This window comes from Acomys minous (assembly GCF_964271855.1).
Source record: "Acomys minous genome assembly, chromosome: 6".
Lineage (NCBI taxonomy): Eukaryota > Metazoa > Chordata > Mammalia > Rodentia > Muridae > Acomys > Acomys minous.
In genome coordinates this window covers 65,389,851-65,403,968 of record NC_140487.1, presented here as the reverse complement: position 1 = coordinate 65,403,968, position 14,118 = coordinate 65,389,851, and the positions used below count along the sequence as shown (strand labels likewise).

The following is a 14,118-nucleotide window of genomic DNA, read 5'->3' as shown; positions in this document are numbered from 1 at the left end:
ACAATGTGTTCTCCTACCACCAAGCAGCTTATTTTTACACCTTTAATTTAATTTAATTTATTTATTTATTTTGGTTTTCGGTTTTTTAGAGAGCGGTTCTCTGTGTAGCCTTGGCTGTTTTGGACTTGCTTTGTAAACCAGGCTGACCTCGAACTCACAGTGATCTGCCTGTCTCTGTCTTCTGAGTGCTGGGATTAAAGGCGTGTGCCACCACACCTGGCTTATTTAATTTTTTAAAAAAGATGTATTTATTTATTATTATGTGTGCAGTGTTCTGCCAGCACACACACCTGCAGGCCAGAAGAGAGCATCAGATCACATTATAGATGGTTGTGAGCCACCATGTGGTTGCTGTGAATCTAACTCAGGACTTCTGGAGGAGCCCTTAACCTCTGAGCCGTCTCTCCAACCCCACACCTTTAATTTGGACCAACTTGTTAGGTTAAAAAAAACCCCAGATGTATTATGTTATTATGTGTTTATAATTTATATAATTGATCATTCATGTCTCACTTTCCTGGTATGTTAAATAGGGTAGCTACTTTCTAATAGTTTTAAGGGTTGAAACACACAATGTACACGTGGCACATAAGGAGTTCTCATCATAGTTTAAAATAATTTTAACTCATAATTATGGCTGTTATTTTCATAATTTTCTCTACTTGCATTAGTATAAGAAGGCAGAGTAGGGCGAGGACAATTTCTGGCCATGAGCGAAGACTTTCCCTGACTCTGATCCTTTGTCTTCAGTTTTTCCTCTGTCTCCTTGTCCAACAGGAAAACACTGTGTGTGTGTGAGGTGAGGAAAATATTATGGCAGGAAGGATGCTGACGCTGTAGCATGCTTGCAGTTCACTAGGTGATTGTTTGTGGGTGTGGTTCTAATGAAAAACGTCACCCAAGTAGGATTTTAATGTCAGTTAGTGGAGGGGAAATAAAAGATCTAAGAGATATTTTATTCCTTTGAAGGGAAAAAGAGAAAAGTTTAAGAAAAATCAAGAGCTTCCAAATATGCCTAGTTCTTAAAACTTGTTTTTGTTTTATGTTGGTTTGTTTTTTGTTTTTTAACCAGATTGGATCAATGAGAACTCAGATGTTTGGATGGATTCTGGATCAGGGTTGCCATATCCACTTCCACTGTGCCCACGGTCCTGGTGTTGGGAAGGTCTCTTTATAGCCTCCACCTCATCAGCAGCAAACACCACACCTCATGGGTAAAGAGGTTTTGTTGTTGTTTGTTCGCTTGCTTGCTTGTTTGGTTGGTTTTGTTCAGAGTCTTACTATGTAGCCTGGCCTGTTTGGAATTCACTTGATAGATAAAACTGCCTTTGAGCTCAGAGATCTACCCGCCTCTGCCTCTAGAGTCCTGAGATTAAAGGCGGCCAGCACTGCTAAGGATTTTATAAAAGACATTCTGTGAAATAGAAAAGCATACTCATACAGAATGATCCATAGGCTGGAATTAGTTAAGAATCGATTCAGCTAATACTTTTGAGTACGCACGTGGAGGCCATGCCTGAGTCAGAGGGAACAGAGCGGCCCACAGGTGCAGTCCTCAGGGAATCAGCGATCTTGTGGGAGTCAGGATTTACGTGTCTGACGAGTAATCACATTGTTACACACTGGGAAAAGTGCCTGGAAGGGAAAGCACGTGGCCTATCAGTGTGCACAGCGGGAAGGCATGGCTTTATATGGTAGAGGCTCAGGGTGAGAAGCAATTCCCTAATGATGTGCTAAATGTGCATGGGATCTACAATTGGAAACACAACTCCAGCAGGAGACACACCCCAAAGTCTGTCAGTAGCTCCAGCTAAGACCCCCTGCTTTCTACAACAGGATCCTGGGTAGGGGGAATGGAGAGTGCTGAATGGGGAGATTTTATTGTGGACAGAAATCTGGGGGAAACAATGTTTGTTCGTTAATCAAGCCTGTCAAGAAAGATCATTTGCCTTCTTCTTTGTCTTTAAGAGATTCTGTAAATACTTCCCAATTCTAGCCTCTCTTGCCTTTCTCCTCACTGCTCTTTAGGAGGAGACCGTGCCTTTGCTCACACTAGGACCAGAGATGCTGAGTTCCGCACTTGGGCCCATCATCTATTGGCTTGTTCTCGATTAAAGCGCACAGAACTCTTCCCCAGGGTAGGAACTGGTGAGATCCAGACTCCTCTGTGATTAGGTGTCAGAAAAGCAGGTTCCAAATACCAGCCTCACCTGGGTGGGACTTGTCTAGCCAGGAGCTGCCTTTCTGAAGAAGCAGGCCATCAGGCTAGACATGGTTGCTATCTGTTTATTTTTGCTGAGTTTTCAGAGTGCTTCCCAGGTGGCATGGCGTTGTCTTATGCTAACACAACAAAACAAAAAGTGAGACTGGAAAGCAGAAGGCACTTACTTTGTGGACGGTGGAACCTCTGTCAATGTGAAGATTCAGTTTCGCTTCTACATTTTTTTTTCTGTTCTGAAAAACTTTCCGTTGATATGCTGTAGCTCACCAATATTTTGGTCTCTGAACCCTCCCCTAAACCCTACACATTCTATGAAGTCCATCCTAATTAAAGGAGTTATAAATTATGAACTTGAATATTGTTTTACTTATTGTGCCCCTAAAAGCAAGGGATAGAGCCTCAGACTAATGATAAAAGATGATGTACCACAGGTCCTGTCCCTTTAAGGCATGGAAGAAGACAGCTTTTAGTTACTGTGGTAGACGCACTTCTCCCGTATCACAAGCTCTGTAGTCATAACCTAGAATGCAAATTCCTTGGCCTCGTTTTCCCAGCTCTACCTCCCCATAACTCCTCAGACTGAGAGCTTCACTGAGCTGGTTTCCTCCCCTCTCAGCAGATCCTTCCTGGTCTCTGCTTCCTCACCTGGCTGTTGCCATGGGGACAACCCCTCTCCCTCCACTCAGTCACCTACTGAAAGCTGACTATTTCCCGAGACTCACCCTGTTTTTTTCCTCTTTTAATTCCATGTCAAACCATAGGGATTTCCCACCACTCTGATGGAACTTCATTAGCTTCTAAGGGTTTCTAGCTGCCTCTTGTTTAGCCATTAAGTGATACTATAAAACCGTACTCCCTGCACCGCAGGAGTATGGTGGAATTTGGTTTTATTTATTTACTTATTTTGACATTAATCTCTCCACGCACTCTCTAAGCTGTGGGAGGGCATGGGTCTTGTTGCACCTGAAACTGGGTGCTGCACTTAGTGGAGCTTGACATGGAATTTGTTTCTAAGACTTGCGTGGTATTCCAGGTCCTGTGATTTGTGCAACACACAGGAGCAATAGGCAACAGTAGGGATGATGGCAGGAGCCGTGGCTAAACACAAAAAAGACATTTGTTAAACGTAGAATTTGATTGAATGGTGGATTGATTGTGGATGCAGAACTTGATAGTTAGGGCAATGACAAAAATTATTAGGGCAATTATCCTGATGTCACTGAGTCAGCAAATATGCACCTTAAATTTCTGGATGGCATAAACTGATTTTGAATCTTATTGTGAAAAGGGCAGGGTTATAAAAAAAGGTTCCAAGGCGTGTGCCATTATTATTCAGACTTTCAAAGTCAGAGTATATGTCCTCTCTCTCTCTCTCTCTCTCTCTCTCTCTCTCTCTCTCTTAATATATGTGTTCGAGTGTAGGCAATTCCTTTCTATTCCTGGCTCCTTACTCCACTGTTCAGCTCAACTGACTGGCTGCACCATTATCTTACTGCCCTATACGATAACCTGGTGTGTGCGTATGTGCATGTCTGTGTTTATCAGTGAGTCATTCTGTGTGTGTGTGTGTGTGTGTGTGTGTGTGTGTGTGTGTGTGTGTGTGTGTGTGTGCATGCAAGCAGGCATGTGTAGTGTGACATGTACTTTGGCCATAGGGTTCAACACACTGTATCCACTTATGGACACGAATGTAATGTTTTCTGGTTCCATGGCAGGATTAGCCATACCCACATGTCAAAAGATACTCATCAGCCCATGAAAGACCTTGGAATCATCACTGCAGTGCAATGCAGGGGGCTTCCCAATGGTTATATAGCAGAAACATGGTCTCCCACTAGTGAGTGAGAAGAAGGTCTAGGTCCTCTGTAGGGATAAAAAGGTCTTATTCTCCAGGAGCATGAGTGTCTGCATATGGGGGACTCCTCTGGGAATGTAGCAGATGGCTACCGCCAACGCGTGGCAAAGGAAGAAGAGGGAGCCGAGGGTGCAGGAGGAGGGTGAGCAGGGCTGGCATGTTCATGGGTCTAAGCAGCACATGGTCCAGCCTGGATGTGCTTGTCCCTGCAGGGATGTGTTAGCATAAACTCGCTGACCCATGTCACAGCACTCCTCTCATGAGCAGGTTGGTCAGTCCGCCTGAGGAGTTAGGGGAACTGAGTCAGAGTCAGAGCTCATGGCCTGGGACTGAGCAAAGGACCCTGAGGAAGACTCCGAGCATGAGAATATGTTCTTCACTAGAGTCTAAGTTCCTTGCAGTCAGGGATCATCTCTGAAGTGTTAAATGCAAACATTCCTACTGTGTGCTTACTGTAAATTTTTTGTTGAGTCCATGAATAAACTTGTTTATGGTATCTTTGAGGGTTGTCTTATTTCTAAGTGTGTGTGTGTGTGTGTGTGTGTGTGTGTGTGTGTGTGTGTGTGTGTGTGTGTGTAAGAACCACAAAATGCTTGGGGAGGTCAGGATAATTTTGTACAGCTGAGTCCATCCTTTCACTTTTATATGGGTTCTAGGGACCCAGCCTAAGTGGCCAGGCTTACATGGTAAGTGCACTTTTCCTCTGAGTCTCTGGTTAGGAATTGCCTTCTGATCACAGAACATGGCAGAGGCAGAGAAGCAGAGAGGCAGAGAGAGGCCGAGAGGTTCTTCTTGCTCCTCCATAATCCAGGCTAGGTCAATGACAATAGAAAACTGCCTGTTTCGTTCCCAGTGATTAATCAGGCTTGATCTTCTGCTGATAAGATTAGAGACGCATATAGGACATTATATCAATTGCTACTATATCTCTTGGTGTTTTGAGATTTTTGCTGTCTCCTTGGTGAAATGTTGGCATTTGTTTGATTGTCAAAGTGATTAATAAAAGATGAATGCACACATCACTTTCAATGACTACATTTGGAAGCCAGCAGTGCCCACAGATGAAGTCAGCAAGGGAGTGCCGCTCAAATCCTTTGGCTGTGTTATGGGTAAACTCTCTGTCACAGCAAAGGCATGTTTGCCCTCCAAACATCTCATTGTTTTGTTTGCTGTTTTTCAGCAAAGAATAAAGATGACTTTTTTTTCTGGTTGTGCAATACATCTTTTCGTTTGTTTGTAGTAAGTTCCACTGGCTCCCATTTCAAGGGCTCATGATCGAACCTAGGGCCAGATATGCTAGATGACACCTCTGCCACTGAGTATGGCCTTATCTATAGTTCATGTCAATATTCACCTCCTATCAATTTGAAATGTGATGGAGGGAGTGCGAATGGCTATTTTGAGAATAAGGAGAGAGGGTAGAAACACAGAACAGATCCTGCCTGGTAGACAGCCCATCTGGGTTCTTGTAACTCAAGTTTCAGAATGAACAAGGAACTCCAGAAGACAGGGGTGGCCTGCGCAAACCCCACAGAGCAGTGCTCTCAACACCGGCTGTGCACACACTCACCCACAAGCTTTGAAAACTCAAGATGACCCTCTACGGAAAGCAGTTCAGTAAGAACCTAGGGCCAGATATGAAAGGGCCAGTAGCTCCTTTCAATTCTCCCTCCTCCTCCTCCTCCTCCTCCTCCTCCTCCTCCTCCTCTTCTTCTTCTTCTTCTTCTTCTTCTTTTCTTCTTCTTCTTCTTCTTCTTCTTCTTCTTCTTCTTCTTCTTCTTTCTCTCTCTCTCTCTCTCTCTCTCTCTCTCTCTCTCTCTCTCTCTCTCTCTCTCTCTCTCTCTCCCTCCAGAGGGTGGACGGAAGCTTCTCTTCCCTTGCAGCTGGCCTGGAACTCACTTTGTAGGCTGGTCTGACCTCAAAATTGCTCTGCTCCTTCCATCTTTATACCAAAAGTGCTGGGACTGACTATAATGACCATCATACTTGCAAGCTTTGATTTATTGTAAGACATGATTTTTAATAAGGGTATATGTTTTGAGATCAATTTGGAGAAGGAAAACAATCTTTGGGGCTAACGTCATTTTTCTTCATTCAAGCTATCCGAGTTTAAATGATTTATAGTAAATCATGGGAAACAAATCTGGTATCTTACCTTTTGCACAATATTGTTTCTATGGGTCTATTTCTCATTTACTGTCCTGGAATATCCTAGATCATGTGAGAACTAGTGAGTATCAAATGAGATAAAGAATGAGTCTTTCACAAACTTTAGAATATCATATAATAAAATGATTAGCTTTAGGGTTATGAGAGGTGGCTCTTAGAATCCAGTGAGCTAGAAAGGAATATGTAGCCCCCTTTCGAACAGGGTGAAAAGATGGAGCCGGTGGTGGGTGGAGGTGACAGAAGAATAGTTGGGGTCAACCTCCACTTACTCACTTCCTCCTGACAGTTGCTCTGTGGCTGAAAGGAGTTCCCTGTTTGGAGATCCAGACTAGAAACTGGTTTCGCATAGCACCACCTGCTGATTTTCTGAGCTCCCACCCCTGTGGCCCATGGCTTTAGACAACTCTTTCTTCTTTCTTTCTTTCTTTCTTTCTTTCTTTCTTTCTTTCTTTCTTCCTTTCTTTCTTTCTCAGCACAGTCAGGACCAGGCTTTGGTCTTCAAATGTCCTTACTGAGTGCCAAGAATATACACTGACATTCTCTTGTAAAGACAATACCAAATGAGATCCATATGGAAGAATGAAGGTAGAAAGGACTTTCAGGCTTATGTGTTCGACCTCATTGTTTCTTTCAAAATATAATGCAGCTAAGGATCAGAGAGCAGAAGTGATGGGTTCAAGGTTATTTTTTAATAGATTGAACCAGGGCCACAAATGGGTCTAGATCATGATATCTAGTTTCTCCCTATAACACCAACTATGTTGTCCCTCATGGGGCAGGGCTGGTGGGTCTCAGTGTCTCATGGGAGGTAGCAGAAAGGTTTGGCGTGGGGTAGGAAGGATATCAGGGAAAGCTTAGTGGGTGAAATGCTCCTCCTCTGAGTTGGATGAGTCTTTGCATTATCATAAAGTTACATAGGAAAATGGCTAGAAAATTGCTTAGAATAGACAGTGGTCTGTGGTTGAATTTGCCAATCATATAATCTCTTTCAGTCTTATGTGTAAAGGGAACCATCTATCCCATAGTCAGAATGAGAATATGGAGCCCACACATCTGGACACCCAGTCTTCTTTGTGGCTGTAGGTAAAACCGTAGGGGAACGTCTTCACAAAACTCATCTGTTCTGCAGCTTTTTTTTTCCTGACTTGTAATGACCTCCTTTAAAAACCTAGTGCATCTCCCTTTTACTTGCTTCCCCTCTAGTTTCTCTACAGAAGCTTCTGTATAATATCGAACTAAAATAACAACACCTAGTGAGGCTCTTAAAAATGTTTACATGGGAATGAATGACAGGACCATGCAATTTGGCATATGTATATGCTGGAGGATCATAGGCACATCCAGGGAGATCGTGGCAAGTGGGGGGATTTAAAAAGCAAAACATGAATCTATTTTTAAAAAGCAAACATTCATTGGTTATAGGGACTTCTGGTGCTGACATGTACACTGCTTGTTGCTAGGAAATAAATTCATACCAGTGACTGACCATGGGTGGAGATGATTTGCAAGTTTGCAAAAACTAGCTGTTTTGGGACAAGGTGTCCTTATATAACTGGTTTTAACTGCAAGATTGTACTTTGGCTGCGTGCATTGTTATGGACTTTTTCACCAAGTAAAAATGCATGAGGCCTCCTTTGTTGGTGATGCTGTAACTTTGTTATCAGGGTGTCTGACATGGCTATTTTGGCCTTGACAGCTTTCACCACAGAGTTGGTGAACTGACAGACTGAATGAAGACCCTGTGGAAAAGTCGCTTCTTCAGATCCACTCCCTCACACATGTAGTTGGGGGAAGTAAAAGAACTGTGTGATGAGGGAAGAAAGGTGATCTTAAAAAACACCTTGACACTTACTGGTCCCCATCTTAGTACCCCCAAGAATCCTTCTGAGGAGTTCCTTGTGTTAAGATCTCATTCTGAAAGAAAGGCTAACAGCTTTATTTACTTTTTAAAAAGGATTTTTATTATTTTTATTTCATGTGCAAGAATGTTTGCCTGCATGTATGTATGTGCAGCATGTGTGTGCCTGGTGCCTGCAGAGGCCAGATGAGGGCATCAGGTCCTTTGGAACTAGAGTTCCAGCCTATTGTTAGATGGCACGTGGGTTCTAAGACCAGAACCCGGAGCACTGTGCCAGGGAAGCGAGTACTGCTGAGACACCCGTGTGGGCCCGAGTGCAGGCAAGTTCTGAGGAACCCGTGTTCAAGCTTGTTTATCATATTTTTTTCTTTATCATAATATTTTTATTGAGTCTTTGGAAATTTCACATCATGTACCCTGATCATACTCATTTCCCAGTCTCTCCTGTCCTCCTCCTACACTTGTGACCTATTCCCCCTCACCCCAAGTTAAGTTTCCAGGGATGGGCATGGATTCAGATAATCATAGCCACCGTGAGTTCATGAGCACAGTGGTCATCCCATGCCGGGAAGCCAGTGTCCCACAATACTCCATTCCTCTCTGGCTTATCCATCCCCACTCCCCTCTCCTCCCACACTGCCCCCACAGTGTTCTCCGATCATTGGAATAAGTGGTACAGATGTCCCTTTTAGGCATGGGCATTCAATTATCTTCAATATTTTAACGAGTTATGTAATATAGAACTATTATACAAGTATGAACTATATATCCATATCTTATGATAACTGGATACGCAAGTTCGGTCACATATACACACAGCTGAATGCGACTCAGCCACACACAGGAAAAACGCCCTGTTACAAACTACAAGGATCAAGTTAAAAAAACCACCGGGATAAGTGAGGAAGACCAGGTATTTCTTTCACAGGTCTAGTTACATGACACGCACAGAGCTGGCAAATCCACAGACAGAAATCATGCTAAGGCCAAGAAAGGGCATGGCTGCTTCATGAGAATAGGATGTTGGTTGGTTTTGCCATTGTTGACAATAATTCTGAAGTCACACAGATATGAGGCTGCAGGATTTTGTGATAAACACCCATGTATTAAATGGAAAAAATAATAGAATTTGATAGAGATGTCTGATATTTCTCTTCTACTTAACTTTTGAGAATGGTTTGAATGTGTTGAATAAAACTTGCATTGCTCATTTTCTGGATTGATTTGTTTTGTAGACATGAAAAACTTGAGATCTGTAATACTCAGAACAAAAATATTTTTCTCTTTCTAAAAGAAATAAAATTCATCTGGATGCTTTGCCCATATGTGTCTGTGCACCACATGTGTATAGTGCCCGGAGAGAGCAGAAGAGGGCATTGGATTCCAAGGGGTGGAATTGCAGATGGTTGTGAGCCACTCTGTGTGTGCTGGGAATCGAACCAAGGTCTTAAGGAAGAGCAGATGCTCTTCACTGTGAAGCTATCGCTCTAGCTCCCGAGTGAGAGATACTTAATTTGCATTTTAAAAATCAATTTTAAAAGACTGGCAAGGTGGCACATGCTTGTAATGTCAGTACTCGGGGAAGCAGAGACAGAAGGATCGCTGTGAGTTTGAGGCTAGCCTGGTCTACAAAGAGAGTCTAGAACAGCCAAGACTACACAGAGAAACTCTGTCTAGAAAAAAAGCAAACAAAAAAGTTGTTTGAAAGAATTGTCAAAATCAAACCAGCACTTCTTTGCATTATTGTCTAAGGTGTTTAGCAGATACTCACCCACCCTGTGTGAGTAGTAGAAGGGGCAAACCAAATGATTTCTAATGAGGAAAGAATCCTTGCCTTTCCGCATACCTTGGCTCACCTCTGATCATGTGTGGCGCGTCCTTATAATCACGCATGACTTTTGAACATCTTCCAGAAGTTTCAAAAGAGAATAAGCTGATTTTAAGAAAGATGTAGTTTGAGGTCCTGATTTTGTGTTTCTCTGACCTGCCACTTGCCTCCCTTGCAAGTTGGAAGTGAAAAGAAAGCAAATGAAGCCCTTGGGCCTTGCACGTGGCCAGAGCTTACTCACCAGGACTCTGGGAGTCATGAGGATGAGTTTGGCTCCCGATGTGTTGAGTTCCACACCCTACTAAAATGGGCTGCTCCAAGTGGGAATCAGATGACGTTTATTCCTCTGACCTAAGGCCAATTGGATGACATAAACCCAGAAAATTTTATAACTTACCACTTATTTATTCCTCTTTTCCATATGACTTCTATATATTTGGAAATTTTAGCAATGTAATTTCCTTAACATAAATTGTATGCATACCTAATTGGAGTAATCTTCCTTTCTAATTAGTATATCTGCTGTGTAATTTCTCCTAAATGAATATATTTCATTTATTTATTTTATTTTTTTTGTAGATTAGATCATTTTAAAGGCATGTAATTCACTTTCTTTGGAATAAGACAGGTAAATAAAGAAAGGAAAAAAAAGAAATTTAGAATTAAAATCTTAATTCACTTTTAACTCAAAGGAGCATAGTGTATATCATGGTCCTATGTGCTTGTGCACACTCATGCCAAACACATTAATGTTCGCCCACACACGCACACATATGAGTATCACAAAGCACTATATGCTCCAGCACACTTATGTGTACACCATGAGGAGCTATATGCCCCAGTTCTCACTATAAGGAGATATGGCCTCTTTATATAATTGCTTCCTAATTCTTTGACTCCAATCTATTTATCAGAACCCGACTCAAGGCAGCCTTCACATCCTTGTTCCTCAGGCTATAGATGAGAGGATTCATCATGGGAGTGACCACAGCGTAGAAAACCACTACCACCTTGTCCTGCTCAGCAGAGGCGGTGGAGGTGGGCTCCATGTGTGTGAAGAGGGCCATCCCATAAGACATGGAGACCACAGTCAGGTGGGAGGCACAGGTCCCAAAGGCTTTGCGGCGTCCCTGAGTGGAACGGATCTTCAAGATGGCGGCCACAATGTGGGCATAGGACAGAGAGACCAGGCAGCAGGGCACCAGCAGCACCACCACACTAGAGGCCAGTATCACCACCTGGTTGAGGGTGATGTCCACACAAGCCAGCCTGACAAGAGCCAGTGTCTCACAGGCCACATGGTTGAGCACATTGTGTCCACAGGTGGGAAGGCGCATGGTGACTGCTGTCTCCACAGCAGAATTGACCACACCCACAAACCAAGAGACGCTTGCTAGAAGCATGCAGAGCCTTGGGCTCATCACCACTGTGTACCGTAGTGGATCACAGACAGCCACATAACGGTCATAGGCCATGGCAGCCAGAAGCAGGAACTCAGTGCCTCCTAGGGCCAGAGTAAAGAAGTGCTGGGTCCCACATAGGGCAAATGAGATGGTCTTCTTCTCCATGAGGAAGTGTGCCAGCATCTGGGGGACCCCACTGGAGGTGTAGCAGATGTCCACCACTGACAGATGGCAGAGGAAGAAGTACATGGGCAGGTGGAGTCGTGGGTCCAGTGCTATGAGGACGACAATGAGCCCATTGCCCAGCAGGGTCAGCAGGTAGGTGGCCCCAAAGAGGACAAAGAGTCCAGCTTGGACATGCTTGTCACTGGAGAGACCCATGAGGATAAACTCACTCACCCAGGTTGCATTGTCTCTCCTCATGGAGCATCTGGAACAGCTGGCCAAGAGTATGGGAAGAAAAGTCAGGGAGGGCAAGTATCAGTGTCACCATAGGTCTTGCACTAGGCTAGGATTGGAGCTGGACATGGGACATAGCCTGATGCTGAAACCAAGGCAATTAGGGAAGGACATGGTCGAAATAATGGAGGAAGGAAGACGTGGTTGATGACACAAATGCCTGGGATTCTGAGGAGCCAAGACCCACTTTAATTGCCTTTTAAAGATTTCTAGCACTCTGTAAATTGAGACAATGTAGGAAATAATCTGCCAATTTAGAAAGAAAGAGAACAAATAAAATGGAATATGGAGAAGAAATAGACTATTTAAAAATGAGAGTAAAGAGAAAGGAAAAACTCAGAAAGGAATATATGAAAATGTGAAAGGTGTTAATGAAAATAGGGAAACAGTTAAGAAGGGTAAATAGATTCTTCAATGTCCGACAGTCTGAAGTTTTAGAGGTACCACTGAGCATGAAAAGGGATGCTCCAGCATTCCCTGTGTGATTTTGTAAGCATCCATTCTTTTTCTCTTCTTGCTCCCAATAAGCTTGAATGTAAGTGATAGTGTAGAGAGAATCCCCTCACATCCTCCTCAGTGCAATCATCAACTCTGAGGAGGCTTCTCTCTTTGAGATTGGTATTTCCTGTATGCTGGGAATGGTGTGGGGTTCCTGCCTATGAGAAAAAAAAAGAGACAGCATCACAAGTCCTGCTCTCTTGATTCTTATAATTCAACCAGGGATACAGAGATTAATTTAAAGAATAACAAACATTAATTAAAATGTGTTAAGTGCTATGAGAGGAACAAGGTCAGTACTTGGGTGATTACATTTTAGCCTTTGTAATTATCATTGTGGCTGTTCCTTATGTCTTCATAGCATGGGACTTGTATGGTAAGTTTTTGAGTATCTATTTGGATATTTAAGATGGTGCTGAAAGAGTGTTGTGCTAGGACCTTTTGATGAACAATGGGAGGCAGACATATTGATATCAGGTATGAAGCAACGAGAAAGTGCTCAATCTTTTCACTGGTGTAAATTCTCCTTTCTTATTCTGAGTTTGCATTAGACTGTCTATGGTCCATCATGGCTGACTGGTTCCTGAAAAATATCCAATTAAATGCTCTCAGCCTTCTTACTAACAGTATAATCTGTAGGTATGAATTCTTTACTCAAAATATTTGATGGGCATGTTTGCAAATGGGCAAATTCTTCATTTGTTGAAGAATTTATTGACTATAGCAAGTTTCAAGCTTTCAGTCAGCCTTTAGGACATCTTATCTTTCAACACTAAGACTCTGTGAAACTCAGTGATTCTACAGCATCAAGTAGGAAATAAAGAGAGGAGAGCTTTGGTGTATTCTTTACCAAGAAGAGACTTGATACCCTATGAGCATATACAGGAGGAGGAAGTCCCCCTCAGTCACAGTCATAGAGGAGGGGAGTAAGGGGAAAATGGGAGGGAGGGAGGAATGGGAGGATACAAGGAAGGGGATAATCATTGAGATGTAATATGAATAAATTAATAAAATAAAAATTAAAAAATAAATAAATAAAAAAGAAATTAATGAACCAGTTCATGCATATATAGCTCAATAATATAAATGCTATATATTATCATTAATACAGCTAGAGTGAAGCCACCACATGAAACATGAGAGTTCTGAAAAGCACAATTCTGCACTCATTTCTCCTGGCTGGAAACAGTGGTTAGAGTTTGCCTAATTGTTGGAGTGGGAGAAGAGAGTGCTCTTAGGCAGTGCCAGCTGTTCTGGCCTCCCTTTGCCTCTGATCCTGCAATGAACAGAAAGTGGTCACAGTGGCAACTCTGAAGGGTAGGAAGTGGCTTTGGATTCCAAGTGAAGGTTAGGGGATAGGGTCAGGCTTACAGAGGTGCCAGTTGGAATTGAGCACTGTGACAGTCCAGAGCCCGTATGCTGAGTCAACAGAGGGAGTGGTCCAGTTTGGACTTGTTACCATTCCCAGGTCACTTGTTGCTGTAGACAGAATCCTCACCTTCACACTGGCATGAAGGATCCAGATTCCATTCAAAGTGCAGTCAACACTGCTCAAAATGGAAGGAACTATTCCTCTCACTTGTTTTAAACCCAAAGAATGCAAGGGACAGGCTGATGTCCCCCTGCCCAGGGCTCAAATCCACCTGAAAACCAACCCGGAGCTGTGTTTATGATCCCAGGTATTATATAGATTATTAGTGAGAGACAGAAGTGGTGGTTGACAGATATGGTCCAACAAGAAGTATGCTTGAGCGCCATCAATTGTGAGTTCAGAGTGGTATTTTGCCTTATAGAACAGGGGATGCTTTGAATGTACAGTCAAAGGAT

At 43.0% G+C, this 14,118-nt stretch overlaps 2 protein-coding genes across 2 annotated transcripts in view; one reads left to right on the top strand and one right to left on the bottom strand.

The window, feature by feature from the left end:
* The window catches only part of LOC311599170 (uncharacterized protein), a 35,221-nt gene that overhangs the window by 18,224 nt on the left and 2,879 nt on the right, over positions 1-14,118 (top strand). Inside the window, exon 4 of the mRNA XM_084784846.1 lies at positions 1,073-1,214. Coding sequence (XP_084640972.1) covers positions 1,073-1,214 — 142 coding nt within the window. The remainder of the gene's footprint in view (positions 1-1,072; positions 1,215-14,118) is intronic.
* LOC311599614 (olfactory receptor 2F1-like) lies at positions 10,816-11,757 on the bottom strand (the record flags this gene model as incomplete). The annotated part of the gene is made up of 1 exon (XM_084785651.1): positions 10,816-11,757. One exon carries the CDS (start codon positions 11,755-11,757, stop codon positions 10,816-10,818), a length of 942 nt encoding a protein of 313 aa, XP_084641777.1.